Source organism: Ochlerotatus camptorhynchus, unplaced genomic scaffold (genome assembly GCF_037179485.1).
Source record: "Ochlerotatus camptorhynchus isolate MF236.1 unplaced genomic scaffold, CSIRO-AGI_Acam_v1.1 ptg000060l, whole genome shotgun sequence".
NCBI classification, from domain to species: domain Eukaryota; kingdom Metazoa; phylum Arthropoda; class Insecta; order Diptera; family Culicidae; genus Ochlerotatus; species Ochlerotatus camptorhynchus.
Window position 1 is genome coordinate 475,709 of NW_027040550.1, and position 24,757 is coordinate 500,465.

At 38.3% G+C, this 24,757-nt stretch overlaps 1 protein-coding gene and 1 pseudogene across 1 annotated transcript in view; both read left to right on the forward strand.

The window, feature by feature from the left end:
• LOC135717522 (uncharacterized) overlaps positions 1–20,370 on the forward strand; it is a 114,777-nt gene extending 94,407 nt beyond the window's left edge. Inside the window, exons 2-3 of the mRNA XM_065239653.1 lie at positions 18,463–20,309; positions 20,354–20,370. Coding sequence (XP_065095725.1) covers positions 18,587–20,309; positions 20,354–20,370 — 1,740 coding nt within the window. The 5' untranslated portion in view covers positions 18,463–18,586. The remainder of the gene's footprint in view (positions 1–18,462; positions 20,310–20,353) is intronic.
• A 194-nt stretch (positions 20,371–20,564) lies between these two features.
• LOC135717523 (ankyrin-1-like) lies at positions 20,565–22,623 on the forward strand (annotated as a pseudogene).
• Positions 22,624–24,757: the final 2,134 nt, after the last annotated feature.

Genomic DNA, 24,757 nt, shown 5'->3' on the forward strand with positions numbered 1-24,757 from the left:
AATAAATTCTGGTAACCATGACAAATTTGTTTGAAAATCGTTTAACCGATAATGCTCATAATATAGGAATGAAACCCACACGAGGTAAGCTACTCTTGCCCAGTATGTTTAAGTAGCCCTTATCTTGAATTACTACTGAATTTTTAGAGCTTCTTGCAGTTCCCTTATTTTGTCTAAGGAAACTTTCAGGAAGGTTCAGTAACTTTCTAGGAAACTCCGCGAACTATAGGGAACTGTAGTGAATTTAAGGAAAGTTCTCCAAACTTTAAAGAAGCTCTTCCAAAAAATCAGAGCATTTTTCAGAGAAGCTCATTGAAAATTTACTACCATTAGGAAGTACTGTGAACTTTAAGAAATTTGGAGGTGAACCAGCCCAAGGCTGAAAGCCTCCTTAATAAAGCTAAATAATAATAATAATAACTTAAAGAAATATCTGAGAAATCCAGGGAAACAAATGACAAACTCACACAACACACAAATTCTAAGATCATCAGGAAAGTTTGAAGAATTTCTTCGAAGTTCTTCGAATTCAAGGTAAAACTTCTTAATAGGGATTTGAATTTGAATGTAGCTTCTATAAACTGTCTCATCGGGAACAATTTCCACTCAATGTCTTTGAAAACAGGTATAATAGAGAGAATTTGTTGCGATATATATCTTTCTCTTTTACGCTTTCCTTATGAAATGTGATCAACGGCATGAGCAGGGTGGAAGGGTGTAAAAAAAGAGAGTTCGCCACCTAAAACAATATCGTGATTACGGCTCACGCATGTTACATTGCCGTTTACCTGTATAACCAATAAGTATATGAAAATTGAGGTTCACAAATATCGAGAAGAAAGATGTTAACGAAGTTCAAACCATTTTAACTGCCGAGGTGTGTAGAAATTTGCAAATCATGTCTGACGCAGGTTTCTCCTAAGAAACGGCATGTATGTAGTGAAAACCGGTAGCTTCAGAATATCTCCGAATTGGCTGGCGAAATTAAGGTTAACTTTGCATTATAGCAGCGTTTCTCAAACTATGGGTAGCGACCCATCAGTGGGTCGCAAGCTACCCTCAGGTGGGTTGCAGAAATTCAGATTGTTGATCATAGGTTTTTTTTAACAAGCATGTAGAATAATTCTGATTTTTAAATTATGCAGGGTAATCTATTTAAAAGCCATTTTGGCATAATACAGCCAGTTTGGAAAGTCTAGGCCATTTTGACTTATTTGGACCATTTTTGGGTATTTTAACGTGTCATGATTATTATAGGAGTTGTCATTTTCAGGCTGTTGATAAGATTTGTAGAGCAATTAAGCGTTTATGATGCAATTCTAGGTAGTTTCGATCTTGTTTAGCGATTGTGAGGCCTTGTTGGTGTTCTGACGTTTCTAAGTCATGTTAGCGTTTTGAGGCCTTTTTCGGGATTTAAAGCCTTTATTTTGGCTTTTTTTAAATAATCAGTCTGAAGTTAAAAGTAGGTCTTGACTCTGTTTTTTAACATCGCTATGAGGTGGTTTTCTTAATACGTTGAACTTTCTACAGCTCGAAATTCAAGGGACCATCGAGTTATAGAATTATCGAGTTATAGAATAACAATGCCATACAAAATCGCTTTTACAGTATTACAGCCATGAAACTAATGTTTACTATGGTTCTAAAACTCAATATCGAGCTAGTGGACATCGAGTTGTGGAGAGTTGACTGTAGTTTTATACTTGTTATATGTTATATGTTACTCATGCGTTTAGATAGCTCTTTCAGAGTCTTCAGATAATGTTTGGATGGTATTACCTATTTACCACAAATTTGTCGATTCTAGTCATTTTATCTCTTGGGGTATCATGGATTTTAAACATCATTTTGGCCTAATAACATCTCCATCTAATATTGGTGGGTCACAAGCTTATACAATTTATAAAAGTGGGTCGCAATCGAAAAAAGCTTGAGAACCACTGCAGTTATCAGGCAAAAAAACAAGCCGAGGCTAGTTTTTCAAACGTTGCAGGAAGACCAGTGGGTTTAAAATTGAAACAGTCAGATTTTTGTTTTAGATTTCTCACGAAGAATTACTCAGCTATACCTGAGATCTTAATCTGAGTGTTAATAAGGTCAGCATTTAATAACTATCCAGCCAGGCCTCAAATCAGCTATGAGGATAGACAACGCGACCAAAAATGATCCCAATAACGCTTCAAATTGGGTGGCTGCCACAAATGCAACTCGGCATGCGCAATTTGGATTCGCTGGTTGCCATTGTAGGTACTTGATAAACGCCATTGCTTGATAAATGTGTAGTTTTGGAAGGATGCAATTTTGATAATCAGCTAAAGGTTTTGGACAATATGGATGCTATTATGAGAACTTGTTTCGGTGATAAACTTATGGATGAGTGCATAGGTTTTTTTTGTGAAAGTTGATCTATCGAAACCTCCGGTAGCCCCGAAATTCCATATGGTTAAATATGAAATCATAGATTTTTGAAAGAGTTTAATTATTTTATTAATTTAAACATGAGATCATAACAAGTCTACGATATCTTATGGTACCGAAAAAGGAATCTTACTATACCGTTGAGACATAGTATTTCGACTACTTTAATCACTTTTGAATCATTTTTAGCTGAATTTGTTTCTATCCGTAACAGTTTTGTATAGTCAATAGTCCATATACGCCTTAATAAACGGCTAAGTGTACTTCAAAACACTTTTTCTCAAAAAAACCAAGATGAAATATTTTAAAACCTTCACAGATTTGATTGTTACGATCAATACTAAATTCCTGTGAAGTAAAAACTGAGGTACATAAAAATTGCAAAAAAAGTACTTTCAGACATAGCGTGCGGCGTGTCACTAGCAGGCTTCCGAAAATCTCATGCACACATATATGCGACCAGAGCTGCCAGGTGGTTTTAAAAAAATCTGTATCCACTCTATTAAAAAATCTGTATTTTCTGTATTGACGATTTTTTTTCTTAATTAATCATGTTTTGTTGTTTTACAAATACAGTGCATACAAAATAACCATAAAAAGTGCTTAACCACCTATTCGGGCTATCGTACTAACCATACGGGATATAATTGCGCCATTTGTGATATCGTCCGTACTTATTTATAAGAGTGATATGAAGCCATTTGAAAATGTATGGAGATTTAAGTTTCTATTCATTATCTTCCTGTTAAGCAGTTTTAACTGCAAAAAAGTTCACGAGCTCATTACTATTTGATATTTTTAATATAGATGAATACAATTAATTACATCATTTGTGTGGTAGTTACACCGAAAAGTCGAGAGATGTCGCCCCGCCAGTGCTGGTAAAATCATTTTTGCAGTATGGAGAATATCAGAAAATCCGCAATTTCTTACGAAATACATTTTCAATGCAAGTAAAATGTTTACAAGTACTTGTATTTGTACCATTTTAATGTGCTCGGGCACTTTTTATTGAGATGAGCAAAATGGAGAATCGAACAGTCTTGAGGAATTCCCTCTCAGACTTCAAACAACTTACAAACACAACGCCGAATCCTCAACCGAGGAAAGCAAAGGGAACAGTACTCTCGTGAAAACTCACGCCGAGCACACTCACCACAACCTAGTGATATAAACACTATTGAACAAAATAGATTCAATACTTTTCACCAATATTTATTGATCAGCTTTTCCAATACAGAATGATTTTACAATGTTTCTTCTCTTCGTCCTAACTGCCAAGCAACATGTTAAACTAGTGATTGATATCTCTTCAAATCCTACCATCAAGCAAAAGCTCTCTTGTCGCGCTGCTTGAGTTGCCGAGCTCTCTGTTCTTGAGCGAAAGCTCACCTTTCTCTCTCTCTCTCAAACGTATGCACTGTCAAAAATAACACAGAGGAAATTGCCTGATTTTTACCATCTCAACACTTTTCTTGTATTTAACATACATGCTTATATTGGAAATATTCAATTAATACTGTAAATCCCCATACAATCTCAAATCGTTTACTACCAGCTCCATATGCATCCGAAAGCGGTTGGTCCTCTGGTTGTCAATGCTGTCAAAAACACCATAACATGATTAATTGTCGATGGAAATTTGATAGGTTCCCGAGCAGAGGGTGAGAACAAAATGAAAACAAGAATAATGTTATTTTCATTATTCCTGATAACTCAAATTGATTTCATTTTGATGGAGTTGATGGCTAACAGAACAAAAATGAGAGCTAAGTATTACAACGAAACTACCGTGACGGGCGTGACTGAGTTTTCCGTTGGAGGGAGTGAGAAAAGCATAAAAGAAACAGCAACGCCTCGAGCAGATCCCACTGCAAAAAATATGGTTTTTAGCACAACAATTAATTTTGGAGAGAAGGGGGTACGCTGATAAAATCGAGTTATTTTGTTTTTATTAATTTTGAATTTTTTTTTTCTCAAGCATTTTATAAAAATCTGTATAAATCGGTATTGTAATTTAAAAATCTGTGATAAATCTGTATTCTGTATCGGGTCTGTATTAAGATTAAAAAATCTGTATAATACAGATAAATCTGTATAAATGGCAGCACTGTATGCGACAGTGAGCTGTGAAACTGGTTGTCACATTTCTCTTTGTCTCGTCAGGAGCAACACAAGCTGAGGTGACGCGACACTGTTATTGTGAGAGGGACACGTCACACGCACATATTTTTGTCGTGCACCTCACAAGTTTTTGTCTCATCTCTTTTCCCTCGCAATGTATGCATGTGGAATATAGTGAGATAAATATATGAGACGTCTCAATGAGACGTCTCAGTGAGACATCCAAATGAGACATCTCAATGCGACGTCTCTATACGGCTTTGAAATGACAAATAAAATAAAATAAACAGCAAGGCTACCATTTGAAAAAAGCGTGTGTTGCTGAATCAGTTTCAATTTCCTGGGAATGAATATTTACACATCCAAGCAGGGAGAAGAGGAAGTAAAATTATTTTCACTCCTCTTCCCCTTAATCCATAAAAAATGATAAAACATCAACATAATTCCTTCCTTTTAATTAGCTACGGGTGTGACAACGATTGTGACTTCATTATGTTATATCTTCATGTTATTTCAGCAACCTTCACCCCAATCCTGTATTTCGTTCGAAACGAAATTCTCATACAAACAAATATTTTTTGTATAGGAATTTCGTTTTGAACGCAATACATTATCTTCCAGCAGACGCTCTGGACAGCAATTTCAACATTTATTAAAATAAAAACTACATTTGCCAGCAACACTGACTGGGTGTATCCTATGGCTTACCTTCCCTATTAACATAATGCCTAAATTCCCGAAATTTATTACATTTATGAGGGGTCGTAGAGTTCTCTGCATCTCTCTTAAGTAAATGTTAGACTAACATACATTTCCTATCCCAGTTGTTAGGACGTGGCCAGGACAATCCTTAACTGTGGGAGCGGGATATTTCTTTATCTGGGAGATAGTAATTATTTCCTACTAACTATCTATCCAGTAATAGATATCCGACTTGCTCTTAATAGTTTTGAATTCGTACCACTTACGATATTGTGCAACTTTTTCGATGCTTATGCTAATGCTAATGCTAATCCAAGCAAATTAATCCCAAATTATGTGTGGTAAGTGAAATGTGATTATACGTTAATTGCGATTAATATGCTCTTTTGTCAATTCAATAGGATTTCTTAATGCAAACCTGGACCAATTTACAAGATCTTTCCGGTAGAACTCCATTAGCATCAACATCTCAACAGAGAGATGTTGCAAACGATGCATTGGAGGCATATTTGCAATCCTTGGATGATGCAACCAACAATAAAGAGGAATCCGAAGTAATCGACGAGCTGAACGATTTATCTTATTTGGATAGAAAGCTAACAAACCAAGTTTGTTTTCCTTAGTTTCCACCATCCTTGCGATCCCGTGCTCGCAAGTTAGCGTTGAACACACTTTCAGTGCTCTGCCGATTGTGCTAACTAAGTTTAGAGCTAAATTAAAGGAGGAGACACTGAACAATATTCTACACACTTAGATTTTTTTTTGCCCAGATGGGCACCACCGAGCAGCTCGGTATTTTATTTTGGTGGATTTCAGTGAAAAACTTGCAGAGATTCAGGAAAATTTTTGTTTGTTAGCTGATATCTCGGCAAAATTCTCATTTGTTAACTGAATCTCGGCAAGTATTTCACTGAGATCCAGCAAAATAAAATACCGGCCAAAAAATCTAAGTGTGTGCTCATTCGGCTTAACTCTGACCTTTTGAAGAAGGTTGATTTTAGTAAAACTTAAAAAGAAACGTATCTTTGAATGAGTGTCATGATCTGAATGTTATACTTCAAATGAGATGTTTTTTTTTTTTTTTTTTTTAATAAAGGCCTTTTCAGGAATCAGAGAGGCAAAATACATACAGTCAGGAATCCTTATTGCCGGGGTAACGGGGGCGTGAATAAGGAACCGCGAATAAGGATACCCACAGCTTATGGGATTTTCACTAATGGGGGCTGTAGTGGATTATCTCATTTGTTTCAATACATAAAGCTATACTGTCTTCGACAAAGTTACTGTACTGGGTTAGACCAACAAGCTTGTGCCATTGGATTTGGGTTAAATTGAGAACTACGCCGCTAGAGGCGCTTCACTTTTATGTTACTTATGACGGGCGCTATAATATATGGATCATATTTCCAACATAGAATATTTCGTGATCCTGACCATATAGAAAGTTACTGTCATCAGCAAAGTTCGGCAGGTAATCAAGTCCTTTTGGATGGTGGCCATATTAGTTCAGAACTCTCTCACTACGTAGCGCTAGTGTGCATGTGCAATTCTTATATAAACTGTATCTCGAGAGCCTGGCCATATAGAAAGTTGCTGTTTTCAGCAAAGTTGTGCAGGTGAGCAAGTCCTTTCGGATGATGTTCATATTAGTTCAGAACACGCTCACTACGCGTCGCTAGTGTGCAATTTTTTTTTTTTTTTTTCTTTATTATAGAGATTTTTAGCCATAGGCTAGTTCATCTCTTACTAGTGTGCAAGTGAATTTCCTGTATAAGCTGTATCTCGAGAACCTGGCCATATAGAAGGTTACTGTCTTGAGAAAAGTTGTTCAGGTCACTAAGTCCTTTCGGATGATGGTCATATTATTTCAGAACCCTCACACTACGCGGCGCTAGTGTGCACATGAACTTCTTAATATGTTATGACTCCAAAGCTTGTCCATATAAGATGTTGCTGTGCAATGTGAGAACAGGAACCGGAAAAAGGATGATGTGTAGAGGACGGAAATCGGTGTCACATGCCATTTTGGAATCCAAGATGGCGGCCATCGGTTCAAGAAAAACTGTCAAATACCGTACAATATGGATATTTTTGGAAAGGGGATGACGTGTAGAGGCCGGAAATCGATGTCAGACGTCAGTTTGGAATCCAAGATGGTGGCCATCGGGTCAAGAAAAAACTGTCAAATACCCTATAATACGGGTATTTCCGGAAAGGGAACGACGTGCAGAGGCCGTAAATCGATGCCAGTCGCCATTTTGGAATCCAAGATGGTTTCAGTTGTTGTTGTTGCCTGCTTTGGTAAAATTTACACAAAAAACAATTTTACGGATGTTCCGGATCTTCTCACGGACCATCTGGTGACTACTCAGAGCCATTGAACAGCTAATGTATCTAAAATCACCATTTTACTACACTCCACATAGTTGCAGAGTAAAATAAAGGCCTACTTTGATCAAAAATACATAATAATCTAGATTAAGGTTGATCCAGGTCATCGAAAGGCCTTCCGGTGGACGCTCAGTATTTAGAACCAGGTTATGGGTTGATTTTGTTAAAATATTAATCAGCACTACCCATAGATGCCTGTTGCTGTGGATTTTCAGCACCACCTTGTTGTAGACGACTGGTACCTTTTCTCCCCACGATGGCCTCTCGGAAACTCGGAATAAAACCAGAACCACTTGGCCATTTTTTTTCCAATTTTTAGTAGACCATAATTTCGAACATTTTTCTACTCACTGTGAAAATTTCAACCAATTTCATGGTTAAACAAAAAAGTTATACCTATGCAAACATTGCTATTCGTATACCTGTTCGTAAAAATAAAAACTGCACAAGCGCAGAAGTAAAGCAGGTGGTGTTCGTTTGAAACGCTAATAACTTTTCGGGGGTAACTCGGATTCACATCCGGTCTTAAGCCAAGATGTTCCCAATACTCCAAAAGTGATACATTTTGTATACGAAGAAAATCGACCCACTACAGCGCCACCTAGAGCCGCGAATGTGAAAGTGGCTCGCTCCCCCATACATTTTGTCGATTTTCCCCATACAAACTTCAAGCCGTTTGAGCGAGGGGTTGCCGTGAACCAAATCACTTCAAATTTTGGCAGGGTGATTCTGACCCCCCAAACTACCATTCCAGAGGGTAGCGTTTGAAATTCCAGACTTTGACTTTTTTTTCCATATAACGCTGAAACACTCTAGTGACCATGGAAAACATGTTGCCGCCATATTGGATTCCGAAATAGCGTCTGGAATCTATATCTGGCAGCTACACGTCGTCCATTTTCGGAAATTCCCAAATTGTAGTGTATTTGACAGTTTTTCTTAAACTGATGGCCACCATCTTGGATCCCAAAATGTCGTCTGGCATCGATTTCTGGCCTCTACACGTCGTCTCCTTTCCAAAAATATCCATATTGTAGGGTATTTGACAGTTTTTCTTGACCCGATGGCCGCCATCTTGGATTCCAAAATGGCATCTGACATCGATTTCCGGCCTCTACACGTCATCCCTTTCCCGGTTCCTGTTCTCACATTGCACAGCAACATCTTATATGGACAAGCTTTGGAGACATAACATATTAAGAAGTTCATGTGTACACTAGCGCCGCGTAGTGTGAGAGTTCTGAAATAATATGACCATCATCCGAAATGACTTAATCATCTGAACAACTTTGCTGAAGACAGTAACCTTCTATATGGCCAGGTTCTCGAGATACAGCTTATACAGGAAATTTACTTCCTCACTAGCGCCGCGTAGTGAGCGTGTTTTGAACTAATATGACCATCATCCGAAAGGACTTGATCACCTGCACAACTGTGCTGAAGACAGTAACCTTCTATATGGCCAGGTTCTCGAGATACAGCTTATACAGGAAATTCACTTGCACACTAGTAAGAGATGAACTAGCCTATGGCTAAAAATCTCTATAATAAAGAAAAAAAAAAAAAAATTGCACACTAGCGACGCGTAGTGAGCGTGTTCTGAACTAATATGAACATCATCCGAAAGGACTTGCTCACCTGCACAACTTTGCTGAAAACAGCAACTTTCTATATGGCCAGGCTCTCGAGATACAGTTTATATAAGAATTGCACATGCACACTAGCGCTACGTAGTGAGAGAGTTCTGAACTAATATGGCCACCATCCAAAAGGACTTGATTACCTGCCGAACTTTGCTGATGACAGTAACTTTCTATATGGTCAGGATCACGAAATATTCTATGTTGGAAATATGATCCATATATTATAGCGCCCGTCATAAGTAACATAAAAGTGAAGCGCCTCTAGCGGCGTAGTTCTCAATTTAACCCAAATCCAATGGCACAAGCTTGTTGGTCTAACCCAGTACAGTAACTTTGTCGAAGACAGTATAGCTTTATGTATTGAAACAAATGAGATAATCCACTATAGCCCCCATTAGTGAAAATCCCATAAGCTGTGGGTATCCTTATTCGCGGATAGCCCGGCAATAAGGATCCGGCAATAAGAGATACCGGCAATAAGGAATCCGGCAATAAGGATTCCTGACTGTACATGCATATAACTGAGTTTTGAGAGCTGTTTGGGATATTGATAATCTAAAGTTAACGCCCCATGCGTTTAATATGTGCTTCATTTTCAATAAAAATAAGGCAAATACACCACCAACGTCACCCTCCCTTATATTTTTATTCCATTCTGCGTATAAACAACACGATAAATCAAAATAACCCAAATACCTACCACTGGATGGCTTAAACAGTTACAAAGATATGAGATTCATGATGATGAACAAAACCGATTGCATTCAGAGGTTTGATTTAAAAAAAATCTACTCTAAATCCCTATTTGCCAAACTAATTTTTAAACAGTTATGAAACAGAGAGCGATGCAACTCTTCTTTTTTTTTGATTGCGTCATTTGGTTTAGAGATCCCTGTTTAAGCGTGGCAGAAGAGGACATTGGCTCTTTGCAGTGATCCGTTTTACCGAACTCTATGGCTATCAGAGTACCAAACCTGCAAACTGATAGTTAATGCTGTGCACAAACTCGCGTCTCGGAAAAAGGAACAGTCGTGCTGTGTCACAACATTGGTACATAGTTTGCAGGCTTGTCACTCTGATTCTTAAGTATTTAGGGATAACTATTTGAACTCTCTACGTTGAATCAAATATAATTGTATGTTACCGAAAGTGGCTCTTTGAATACCGTTTGATCACAGTGGCCCTTCGTGACGAAAAACCTTGTGCTCTTTTGTGCATATAATAATCGTATGACTAACTATTAAAACAAATATAAATTCTATCTTGCAATCCAATCCACGGTGGCATCATGGTGCACAATCCACCGTTTGGGAGATTCCTGTAATAGAAAGCAGTCAAAAACAAATTAAGTTGCTTGGTTGCTGCAAAACTAATGAAAACGGTAATTCGAGTACTTATTGATAGCTACTCGAATCACGTCACGTATTGCACATCGTATGAGTAAAATACCAAATGCTTGATACTACACACTTAGATTTTTTCGCCGAGATGGGCACCACCGAGTAGCTCGGCATTTTATTTCGCTGGATCTCAGAGATTCAGCTAACAAACGGGATTTTTTCCGAGATCTTAGTAAACAAAGATAAATTTTGCTGAATCTCGGCAAGTTTTTCGCTGAGATCCAGGAGGGCCCAAAGGAGTCACGTTAGAAAAAAGTTCTTCAATGAATTTTTCGTTGTTGTCGGCTGCTTTTCCACCATTATAATCGTATTTTTATTTACTGCGATGATGATAGGTTCTTTACTCTTAGGAAATTTAATCCAAGTCGGACACAATGACGAGCGTGTAATACTGCTTAAGTGGCTGCAGATACAAGGTATTCACTGAGAATTTTTGCTTTTTTATGGACTAGTCTCACGGGTAAAGGCTTGTTTACCGGATTACGGTATAGGCCTATTAATAAACTAAAAACTATGGGGTATCGAAAAAACTGCCTACGCGAGGCAAGGGATGATTTAGAACAGCAAAAAAAGGAGTCTTCGCAGTTAATGGGCAGCTGATGCAATATTTTAAGCCTTGGAAAACGTGAATCTTCAAATGTCGCTTGTCGCTATTTAAAATCACTAAAGCTAGAAAATTTAACATTAGTTTGGGAAACGACTGTAACTAACTCTTATCCTATTTTAAACTGAACTTTCGTTTTTCGTTGTACTGGTCCCAAAAGAATCTTAATTTTTGGTTTAATCTTCAAAAAACCTTTAGCGTTGGAAAATAACAAAACTTTTAAAACAATGAGTGCACATTTTTCCACTTCCATTTCACAAAACTGCAATCTGACAACTCAAATTGTGGCGAACTATGATCAATTTTATTTGGATTTTTTCGGGGTTGGACTCCCCAGGCATAGAGTATCATCATATCATATACCTGTCACACGACACAATATACGCATGCAAAAATGGTCAGGAAAAAAGCCCAAAATGCACACCGGGGCAATTTTTAATTCATAAATTTGACAAGTCACAGTGCTATTTTAGTGCTTAAACTAGTTTTTTTTTGCACAAACAATCCCAGAATTAAGAGTGGAATAGCCATGAAAAACTAAATCGGGTGCTTTTCCCGGGGTACATTTATCCCCTGTTCTACCCTACAGGTATAGAAAGCTCTCTACAAATAAATAAGGAAGCACTTCCTTATTTATTTGTAGAGAGCTTGGTCAAAGAAGGTGTAACTTCATTTGAGATTGGGATGTTAAAGCCAAAGAAGAAGAAGAAGAAGAAGAAGAAGAAGAAGAAGAAGAAGATATTGCTTATTTTATGAATCATAACCTTTTTTTTAGAGTAGAAAAAAAAAATGTTTTGTTTACGTGGTTTTCCCAATATAGCTATCTCAACTACATGCAATTTATTGTGATGTTTAAGTTGTTGGTAAAAAAAAGTTTATTTTCATTCTGATTCTCATGTATTTTTCCATGAATTCATGAAATTAGGCACATTCATTGGGGACCTCAACATAAATCGAAATAACATAATATTAGGACACAAACATGACCCTCTATTTAGTTGCATGTATCGTAAATATAAAAAGTACGCGATCATGTATCAGATATCTTATCGTGTATCAGATATGAAATATCGCATCAGAAATGATAGTGCCATCAGCATACCCAAGTAAAACTGTTCTCGCATATAAATCTAAAAGCACAACGCACAACTACGTACATGAGAAGATCTTGTGAGATAATCTCATGAGCTTCGTCCCATGAGACATCGCATGCGATTTAGTACAATGAAACACACCCTTTAGGAAATGTATTGCGCTACCAAGTCGTGTGTCGCACAACTTTTATGAGCATGTGAGATGCGACGTATTGGATGATCGTGATATAGAGAAAAATACATCTCATGTGCACGACTCGACCATGAAAGCGAGATTATTGTTCGTGCGTCTCACAAGCGATGATACGCGCACTGGAAGCCTGGTCACTAGGTCCTGCAGCAAGCAGGACCAATTCAGCGGCTAAAGGTGCATCACGGCGTGACCATGATCACCACAATGAGAATGAGACTTGGAAAATTATGTATGTAAAACCCCCTCCCCCCTAACAACAACCCTACCAACCCCCCTTAGCAACACTCTGAAAAGACAACGTAGTGAACAGCTCCTTATAAGTAAAAATATTTTTTCACACGCAGAGCCAAAATTTTCAAAAAAAAAATTGCTTATGTCTCCTTATACATTCGATGAATTACCAACAACTAACTGTAAAACATATCTGGTACCTCTATATATGTAATTAGATTAACATCCAAAGTCCATCCTTTTTTCATATTTTGCACAAAAGAAACGTTCTGCCCCGCCCATTTATAATAATAAGTATAATAGTCAAAAATGCATGACAAACATCAATTTTGCGTGGTTCTACGTCAAACTGTGGTCATGCACAGGACACTACCCCTTTAATTTTTTTTTATTATAATGAATAAACTACTCGCAGTTTTCAATGAGAACCAGCATAAGCTATTTACTAGGAAATGATGTCAATCAAATCTAGAAATTCAGTCAGATGAACATCTATTGTTCCGATTTCAAGTGGATCGGTAACAATATCCATTCTCGCACTCCAAGAGTCACGCCATCATCGTCCTTATGGCCGCCAAACATTTATTAATAAATCACTCTGAAATTAATCGACGGTTGGCATTTTCCCTCTTAATGAAAATTACTCTTTAATTACATATCATTTTCATATAAAGGGTGATACGGTCAAAATTTGGTCAATATCAACTTGACGTATTTCTTTCAATTTTGCATTTAAAAAACCTGAACACCCCTCATTTTGAAGGTGTGTGTGTGTAGAATGTTGCTCCTATTTTGATTTTGCAATTCACTCTTCAGTTGTCAAAATGCCGTCCAAGCAAGAAGAGCAGCGTATCAAAATTTTGCTCGCGCATCGCGAAAATCCGAGCTACTCGCACACAAAGTTGGCAAAATCGCTAAAAGTTGCCAAATCAACCGTTACAAATGTAATTAAAGTGTTCGGGGAACGTTTGTCGACAGCCAGGAAGTCTGGATCGGGGGGAAATCGAAAACCGGAAGCCGCTGAGACGACAAAGAGAGTTGCCGGTAGTTTCAAGCGAAACCCTAACCTCTCTCTCCGAGATGCCGCAAATAAGCTGGGTGTATCGTCTACAACCGTGCATCGAGCCAAAAAACGAGCCGGACTATCGACTTACAAGAAGGTAGTGACTCCAAATCGCGATGATAAACAAAATACGACGGCCAAAGCGCGATCCCGGAGGCTGTACACGACGATGCTGACGAAGTTTGACTGCGTGGTAATGGACGACGAAACCTACGTCAAAGCCGGCTACAAGCAGCTTCCGGGACAGGAGTTTTATACGGCAAAAGGAAGGGGAAAGGTAGCAGATGTTTTCAAGCACTTGAAACTGTCAAAGTTCGCAAAGAAATATCTGGTTTGGCAAGCCATCTGTACCTGTGGCTTGAAAAGCAGCATTTTCATAGCTTCCGGGACTGTCAACCAAAAAATTTACGTGAAAGAGTGTTTGAATAAACGTCTGCTGCCTTTCCTGAAGAAACACGGTTGTTCCGTACTGTTTTGGCCGGATTTGGCATCTTGCCATTACGGTAAAAAGGCCATGGAGTGGTACGCCGCCAACAACGTTCAGGTGGTTCCCAAGGACAAGAACCCTCCAAACACGCCAGAGCTCCACCCAATTGAGAAATACTGGGCTATTGTCAAGCGGAACCTAAAGAAGACCAAAAAAACTGCTAAGGGCGAGCAGCAGTTCAAGGCAAACTGGCTTTCTGCGGCGAAGAAGGTGGACAAGGTGGCTGTACAAAATCAGATGGTAGGGGTCAAGCGTAAGGCTCGGCAATTCGGATTTGGAAAAGCGGAAGCCTAACTGAATATTTTTCCTGAATTTTATACTAATTGAACTTGAAAAAGAAATTTAATTTGATTTTTTAAATAAACGATTTCACCGATTTACACGCGTTTTCCCTTGACCAAATTTTGACCGTATCACCCTTTAGGTGCTCCAGCTACTAAAGTAACTTACCAGCCTTAATTGTTCTGATATATAGCTATGTGTATTTACATTGTTCCTGCTTTGGCAATTCAGTGTTTTAAACAGGTTTTCTAAACCTGCATGTCAGTATAACAATTGAAATCTTAAAACTGAAAGCTAAAACTAAAACTTATCTAAGGCTTGTACTCGAAAAAAATGCACCATTTTTATCCGTGTGTAACTTTTTTATCCGTGGGTAAAAATTAATGAAAATCTGGGTATAACTAGTTTGGAGTGAATTGTTTACATGTGCAAAATTTCATAACAATCGGTTCAGTGGTTATCGAAACAAGAAGAAAATCGCTGGAGAATTTTGCGCGCCGTCATGGAAAATCCGACTGCGACCATGAGATGGATCGGAAGACAACTAGGATTCACCCATACAACTGTTTCTCGGGTGGTAAAATCGTTTAAGAAGTCCCAGACGACCGAGCGGCGGGCTGGAAGTGGAAGAAAATCGAAGACAGCTGACCCTGTGAAGGCCCGGAAGGTGTTGGATTATTTCAAGCGTAATCCGAACCGCGGCTCTGAAGGCAAAGTGTTTCGCCTGGTTCGTTCAGCAAACCATGAAACGAGCTGGGCTTCGTGTATTCAAAGTCCGGAAGGCACCGAACCGGCGTGATCAACAAAACACGGCGGCCAAATCCCGCGCAAGGAAGCTGTATCGAGAGTGGTTAACGAAACCGATGTGTGTGGTTATGGATGACGAAACCTACATCAAGGCAGACGCAAAGCAGATACCGGGGCTGGAGTTCTACGTTGCCAAATCACGGTGTGATGTTCCGGAAGACATAAGGAAGAAGAAAGTGGACAAACTCGCCAAAAAATACTTGCTCTGGAAGGCCATATGCCAATGCGGTAAATTGAGTAAACCGTACATCACAATGGGTACCATCAACAGTGAAATTTACCGCACCGAGTGCCTCCAGAAGCGTCTGTTGCCCTTCCTGCGATCCCACGGAGACGAAACATTATTTTGGCCGGACCTGGCATCATGCCATTACGCGCGATCGACGTTGGATTGGTACAGAGACAATAACGTTGTTTTTGTACCAAAAACCTCCAACCCCCCCAAATTCACCACAGATTCGTCCGGTGGAAAGATTTTGGGCCATAATGAAGGCCAAAGTTCGAAAATCGTCCAAGGTGCTTAAGAACGAGCTGGAGTTGAAGAAATAATGGATGAAAGTGACCAAAAAGGTCGGCTCCACCATTGCACAAAATGTAATGGGGGTCTTAAGGGAAAGGTGCGGGCTTTCAGCGATGGAAAGGAAATTTAAAAAATTAATTATGCCAAAACATTATCCATGTGTCCATTAGTTCATTCCCTGAAAGTTTCAAGAAAATCCGACTTAAAATAAATTTTTGGCGAACACTTTTGTCTGGTGCATTTTTTTCGAGTACAGGCCTTAATTGTAAAGGGAATTAATCATTGCAATTGAGGATTGACAATCAATTCTAGATTTTTCGGCAGTAGTGAACCATGAAGGCAACTTCAAAATCAAATTCAGAGCTTTAGTCTGAATCCTTTGAGGTGATTTTGTCCTTGTCTAACTAAAAACCTGATTAAATATTATTAGTTTATTCTTCGGGCAGAGTTTTGATTTCCGGGGTTTATAATGCCCTGTGATCTTTGGTCAAGCACTAATCCAAGATATTTCACTTGACATGACCAAGAAATTAAATGGGAATATTATAAGCTGAGTTTTGAAAGCGTTGGGAAAAATCTTCCATTTTTTTTTAAATAAGAAGAGAAAATATCCAAACTTGTAAGGATGTAGGTACAACAAAAAAGAGCTGTATTTGTTCACATCGACTGATACTGAGTGGTTGCGGTACAAGCACATATCGTCGATAATAGACATTTGTTGTGTATTAGAGAACGCTTGCGCAAAAAAAAAACTAGGGTGGGAAACGGATTCGAAACTCAAATTTCATCAGACAAATACATCCATAGACCATATAGGTCCACCGTTGTATAATTGGTAATGCATCCGTGTACTGAATGGGAATTGTGGGTTCGAATCCCACCGGTGCCCTTAGATTTTTCGCAAATTTTCTCACACACACGTCTTTTACCGATGATATGTGCTTACGTCTCAGTATGTTCAAACTTTGTTACAAACAATTAAATTGACTGCAAGTCGCTAAACCGTAAACCAAAAAATTAATTTCATAATATTGAGTGGAAAAATAAACTTTTTCATTCAAAGTGTTTTTATGTTACTTCATACGCGAAGTTTGCGATGTTCAGAGTTGGTTGGAAATGCTATCGAACATGAAGCTTTAGTGTGATAATTTATTAGCTAGATAATGGTCTTTAGAAGAGGGTCGGTAGATAGTTCCGTTAGAGTACGGCAATATGAAAATTGAATAGAAGTTGAAATGAGTGAAGGGCCATTAATGCGACAGTACAAAGTCAAACGCACACTCTTTGCCTAGCCCGTACGAAGTACGCGGAGATTTGAAGTATGTCTTCAAATCTACAGGCAAAAAGTGTGCGACTGCCGTTGCTCATTAATGTCTGCGGCTGTGGAATAGCTAAAGGCCCTTCGCTCATTTTCAACTTCTATTCAATTTCCATATTGCCGTACTCTAACGGAACTATCTACCTACTCTCTTCTAAAGACTATTCGCTAGCTAATCAATTATCACACTAAAGCTTCATGTTAGATAGCATTTCCAACCAACTCTGAAACTTTTTCATGCCAAACACTGTCGAATGCTTTTCCTGTGTCTAGAAGAGCAACTCCAGTTGAGCAGCCTTCAGATTTGTTTGAATCAATAGACATGAAATGCTAATGATAAATGTTACTAATAGATTTTGCTTTTTTTATTTTAGGGAAAATAATGGAGCACACCAAGGATGTCAGTCGCTGCTATGCATGGGGTGGCAATACTGGCAATCATGGCAACAAATACGAAGAAGATTTAGCATTTGCGCTGTTTGAGCGAGCATCTTTGCAGAAATCTGAATTCATACTGGCCTCAGAAATGAAGGACGCTGGAAAATTCGATGATGTGGTCATAATTTTCGAAAAACGGAAGGAAGTGTGGTTTTTCCAAGCCAAACACGAAGACAGCTCAGATGGTACAAAAAAAATATCGTTCGACAATTTGTTTCCGAAGACGTGTAAAGGTAATAATGATTTTGCTATTATCAAGTACATACAGTCGTATTTAGACGTTATTCAAAAAGATGAGTTCAAGGAGTTGAAGATGCGATTTTTTATCTTAACCAATAAATCATTAGACGATAGTAATAGTCAGCTTAAAGAGTTGGTGGACATCGAGAACTGTGAACAAGGTGAAGTGAACCCAATAATGAAGTTTGCTGAATCGAACGATTGCTACAAAAGATTCAGACCAAAAAAGGATAAAATTGAAGATTTACGGAAGTTGATGAACACCGAACTAAATGCCATTAGGGATGCGATCATTGAACTCTTCAAAAGTGGAAAAGTTTCGGAAATACTAATCGGCTACAAAACACCGTTGCAGAAGATCCTGGAAGTTTCAAATGGAAATCTAAAGCTCTCCAAGGACGGTGGTCTCACCCATGAATGGTTGTACAATGAGCTACTAAAGGATATTGATGAAAAATTAATAGCAAAAAATCCAGAGATTCAATCATTTATTAAAGGTAAATCTAGGAACACCCAACTACCAACGTATTTAAATGAAGATAGCGTGAGCAAGTTCTTTCAGCATCTAACTTTCTGTGTTAACCAACCAAGTGATCTTATAAAAACCATCGAGAATGATCTTCGCTCATGGATGAGAGATTGGATTCCACCGGACGATCTTGGAAAAGCACAATTAGAACTGCCTTTCTTTAAATTTAATAAATTTTTTAAAAATTGGATCAATTCTAATAGTTACAAGGATACAAAAAACAATAAGCCAGAAAAGAGTTACTTATCTTATAAAGAGGGACGCTCTTGTGTCGAAGAAATAACGAGGGAGCTGAGTAGTAATTTTTCACAACGTAAATATATTGGAAGCTCGTACATAGAAAGAACATTAATTGAGTACTATGATTTTGTTAGCGACCATGATTTCATCAAACAATTAATAGACGACCCAGCAGAAAACAAATTTTCTCTCTTCATCGGAGAACCTGGTATGGGAAAAACAACTATCCTCCAACACATTGCCTTCGAAGTTCAAAAGAAATCCGATATTGATGTGTTCTTGATATATTTGAATAACTTAAAGGAAGTGCTCAAATCAGGCTGTGAAAACTCTGAAGCGGTTTTCAAAATTCTGCAATCGACTCTTTCAGAAACAAGCCGGAAAATATTGAGAAACAATCTAGAAAGCAACGCAAATCGAACTATAATCCTGTTTGATGGGTTCGATGAGATCACTTTTCATAACGAGGCAATCGCCGTATTTAGGCAATTATTGTCAAAGGAGAATATTCAAGTGATTGTTAGTGGTAGATATCATGTCAAAGATATTCTTGAACAAAAATTTAAAACATGGGCAATCAGATTGATTCCATTTAAAAACAATGAACAAATTATGGTTTTGAAAAATTCATGGAAAGCTTCCGATGATTCAAGGGAATTTAAAATTTATTCAACTCAATTGCTCGAAAAATTCTACTCGGACATAAATAGCTATCACACTGAATTCTTTGGTATTCCACTTTTAATTCGATTGTTGGCGGAAGTATATTCTGATGATTTCCAACAATATTTAAATACCGTTCCAGATAAACGTGCACCAGATATTTTCCCGAAAGAAAAATTTAATGTTGTCTCATTGTTTAAAAAGTTTGTAGAATTTTCGTGTCAAATCAAATGGAAGAAAAAAAGAGACCAAGATGCTTACCGAAATATTGACATGTCAAGTGATGACGAAGAGCGCTGGCAGTTGAAATACTTTACTATTGAGCATCAAATAGCTGCTTGGCACGAGCTTTTTGCGGATAAACATAAGGAAATAATCGCATCGGGTGAATATGAAACACTTTACGAAGAACTCCAAAAACGAATCAAAGACGGGAAAGAGCATTCTCCTCTATTGAAAATTAGCCAGCTTACATTCTCCAAAGGCGAGCTTAGATTCGTACACCGATCCTATGCCGAATTTTTCGTTGCAACGTATCTATATGATCATATCCAAAAATGCAAAGCAATTTTGTACGAAACACTTCATAATAATGAAACAGTTCGAAGATTTTTCTTTATGCTATTTGAAGAACAGTTTTCAGAACAATCAGAGCAAATGATTGCTCTAAGCAATATTTGTAAAAAAAAACCTGAAGTTGCATTCTGGGCATGTAAAGCAAACTTTGTAAAAGTAGTAAAGGGGCTACTACAAAAGAATGATTACAAAACTAAAACACTCAAAAAATATGGATCGTTATTGCACACTGCGACGCGTGCTGGTCATTATGAGATGGTTTTACTTCTACTTGATTATGGCATAGATGTGAGTTTGATGGCCATGGTTAAAAATAAAAGTCCGCTGCACGTGGCTAGTGACTTGGGTAATCTAGAAATGGTTAAACTTCTCCTCGATCGATCTGCCAAGGTGGATCTTCAGGATGAAGATAATAAAACACCTCTCCACTATGCAAGTGAAAGGGGGCGTCTAGAAATTGTTAAACTTCTCCTCGATCGATCTGCCAAAGTGAATCTTCCGGATAGTTATAATAACACACCTCTCCACTATGCAAGTGAATTGGGGAATCTAGAAATTGCAAAACTTATCTTCGATCGATCTGCCAAGGTGGATCATCAGAATGAAGGTAATAAAACACCTCTCCACTATGCAATTCGAAGGGGACATCTAGAAATTGTTAAACTTCTCCTCGATCGATCTGCCCAGGTGGATCTTCCGGATATGTTTAATAAAACACCTCTCCACTATGCAATTCGAATGGGACATCTAGAAATTGTTAAACTTCTCCTCGATCGATCTGCCCAGGTGGATCTTCCGGATATGTTTAATAAAACACCTCTCCACTGTGCAATTCGAAGGGGACATCTAGAAATTGCTAAACTTCTCCTCGGTCGATCTGCCAAGGTGGATCTTCAGGATGAAGATAATAAAACACCTCTCCACTATGCAAGTGAAAGTGGGCATCTAGAAATTGTTAAACTTCTCCTCGATCGATCTGCCAAGGTGGATCTTCCGGATAGATTTAATAAAACACCTCTCCACTATGCAAGCGAAAGGGGGCGTCTAGTCATTTTAAAACTTCTCCTCGATCGATCTGCCAAGGTGGATCATCAGGATACATATAATAAAACACCTCTCCACTATGCAAGTGAAAGTGGGCATCTAGAAATTGTTAAACTTCTCCTCGGTCGATCTGCCAAGGTGGATCTTCCGGATAGATTTAATAAAACACCTCTCCACTATGCAAGTGACTGGAGGTGTTTAGAAATTGCTAAACTTCTCCTCGATCGATCTGCCAAGGTGGATCATCAGGATGAAGATAATAAAACACCTCTCCACTATGCAAGTGACTGGGGGTGTTTAGAAATTGCTAAACTTCTCCTCGATCGATCTGCCAAGGTGGATCATCAGGATGAAGATAATAAAACACCTCTCCACTATGCAAGTGAAAGTGGGCATCTAGAAATTGTTAAACTTCTCCTCGATCGATCTGCCAAGGTGGATCATCAGGATAAATATAATAGAACACCTCTCCACTATGCAAGTAAAAATGGGCATCTAGAAATTGTTAAACTTCTCCTCGATCGATCTGCCAAGGTGGATCATCAGGATAAATATAATAGAACACCTCTCCACTATGCAAGTGACTGGGGGTGTTTAAAAATTGCTAAACTTCTCCTCGATCGATCTGCCAAGGTGGATCATCAGGATGAAGGTAATAAAACACCTCTCCACTATGCAAGTAAAAATGGGCATCTAGAAATTGTTAAACTTCTCCTCGATCGATCTGCCAAGGTGGATCATCAGGATGAAGATAATAAAACACCTCTCCACTATGCAAGTGAAAGTAGGCATCTAGAAATTGTTAAACTTCTCCTCGATCGATCTGCCAAGGTGGATCATCAGGATAAATATAATAGAACACCTCTCCACTATGCAAGTAAAAATGGGCTTCTAGAAATTGTTAAACTTCTCCTCGATCGATCTGCCAAGGTGGATCATCAGGATGAAGATAATAAAACACCTCTCCACTATGCAAGTGAAAGTGGGCATCTAGAAATTGTTAAACTTCTCCGCGATCGATCTGCCAACGTGGATCATCAGGATGAAGTAAAAGGAACACCTTTCCACATAGCAAGTAAAAGGCGGCGTCTATAAATTGTTGAACTTCTCCTCGATCGATCTGCCAACGTTCATTGTGGATCATCTGGATAAAAATAATAAAACAGCTCTCCACTATACACATGTGTAGGTGCAGGTGAAAATGGGCATCTAGCAATGGTTAAACTTTATCAGAATGACGAATAAAGAACACCTCTCAACTGTGAAAGTGGCTATTGGTCACCACAATATATTCATGATTTTTTATTAACTGCATTCCAGCATGGTAAATAACGATGGTATTGAACGGGAGCATTTAGAAATAGCAAAAATTCTCCCCAATCAACTTCCAAAATAGATGCACAAGATTCATCCGGATCGAGACCCCTTCACTACGCAGCTCAAGACAACGCCAATAATCTCTTGAGTATAAAAAACCGTATAAAATTCGCATAAAACCGTGAAAAGATTTTCTGTTCGCACGAATTTAACATTCAATTTCATGGTGATTCGATAAAGAAGTTCAAAAATGGCTGTATTGTAAGGGCATGCGGTATATCGAGTTCTTCTTCTTCTTCTTCTTCTTCTTCTTCTTCGTATTTCAAGCTTATTGCATATCGCATATTAGCTTATTGCGTGCTCTCAACTTAGTGTTCTAGATGCACTTCCACAGTTATTAATTGAGAGCTTTCGATGCCTGTACCATTTTTGCATTGGTATAATTGTGTGGCAAGTCCAATCATTCTTCTATGCCCAGGGAAGTCGAGAAATTTTCCGACCCGAAAAATTCCTAGACCGGACCGGGAATTGAACCCAGCCACCTCCAGCATGGTCTTGCTTTGTAGCTGCGCCTTTACCGACTGAGCTAAGGGAGGCCCCAATATATCGAGTTATACCGTGCATTTCGCTTCGAATCGGAATTTAACGGAATTTTTGTTTCATGTTTCGATTCGTTTAAATCAGAAAATTTCGAGTTCATAAATTTCCATGTTATAGGAATTTCGTTTGAATACAGTTAAATAAAAGAAAAACAAATTTATCAAACTCATATTTCACCTTTAGAGGTCTTCAGGGCCTGATTAGACTACCGCAGGAGTAGGATCCACACGTACTCTCAGCCCGTCAACGAGAAGCATTCGCGAGGTATCTTGAAAGCTCTTAGCAGAGCATAATCAATACCCATATATATATATACGGATATATACGGATGAAGAGGAAAATGGTGGGGTTGTGGAAGAGAACGAAATTACATTTTTCCGCTCTCATACGCTCTCAACATCACGCGTGATATTGGAACAAAATATCATGCTTCATAATGATTTTACAAGCTCCTTCACAACGTGCAAAAAATCAAGCTGAAAGTTGACTCGACACTAAAATGATGCCGTTGCACATCGTTTTCTTAGAAAGAGAAAGTATAGTTTGCTATCTCTTTTCACTCTTCACCGACGTTATGGAAGCTTCGGTTGCGTTCGGGTGTAAAGCAATAATCATGAAACTCGATCTCTCCACAGATTTGCAGCTGGTGAGTTTTGCTGGCTTCACGGCCAATGAGAACGACCCACATTTTAATTTAGTTCACTCATTATCACCAAAAGTGCAGGAACTCAGCGATGAGTAAATTTGTCTCATGGTTTCCTGTGGAAAACCTAAAAAATCTGTCAGAAAATGAGGAAATTGACGAAAATTTTATTCAGTCTCGAAATAGTACCAATAGACTGAGTGAATCCAATCTTTACTTTTCTCAAATTCGGGAATTTTTCCCACAAAAATCCTGGAAAAACCTGGGAAAACATGAGACAAATTTTACTCATCGCTGAGTACCTGCGCTTTTGGCGATTATGAGTTGACTAAACTCAAATTTGGGTCGTTCTCATTCGCCGTGTTGATATTCCGAGCGTGCAAAATCAACCGCAGATGTTTGCTTGTTGATTTTTGTCTACGAATATCAAGCGTAATCTTGGGCATTGGTGATTTTTTTTTTCATTTTCTCAACACTGGCTCCGTGCATCACTAGCACCTTGAGGTTTTGCAATACCTCTGAAATTCATGCTATCGCCACTCACCCATATTGTTCAAAGCGTTATTTGTGTGACCCGGTGATGATTCATCAGATACAACTATGTAATACCCACGTACAAAATTTGGACACGAGCACTTCGTTCATTTCACCGATAAATCTAAAGTTTTAAACCTAGATTAAAATATCATTCATCATAACAAACAGTTCCGGGCCGAATAGTAAAAGAAAATAACGATTTTGCGCCAACTAAAATCACGTCCGATTGAGCCCAAATATCGCACAGCGTCTTTTTTTTTCGAGGTAATAAACATTTCCCCTACACATTCATTGGCACCCTAATGAAGATATACATTTTTACGCCCATGTAGTCATTAGGGCGAATTTTGAAACGTGAAAGATTGAAATTAGTTTTTCTTGGAAGTGTAACTTTGTGATTTTTTCAGGACCTTTATCTGAGAAAGGATATTGAATTTGAAAATTATGAATGTTTCGCAATTTATCAAAAATATCAAAATGCTAAACTGTTTTTAGATCTTACCCCAATAAATATAAATTAGAATTCTAAACTAAATTCTGATTTCACGATCACAGGCTAGGATATTTTCCTAAATTTGAGTACTCAAAAAAATTTTATGATCAAGAGCGTAGACAATATTTGAAGAACTGGAACTAGGAAAAAGCGAGACAAA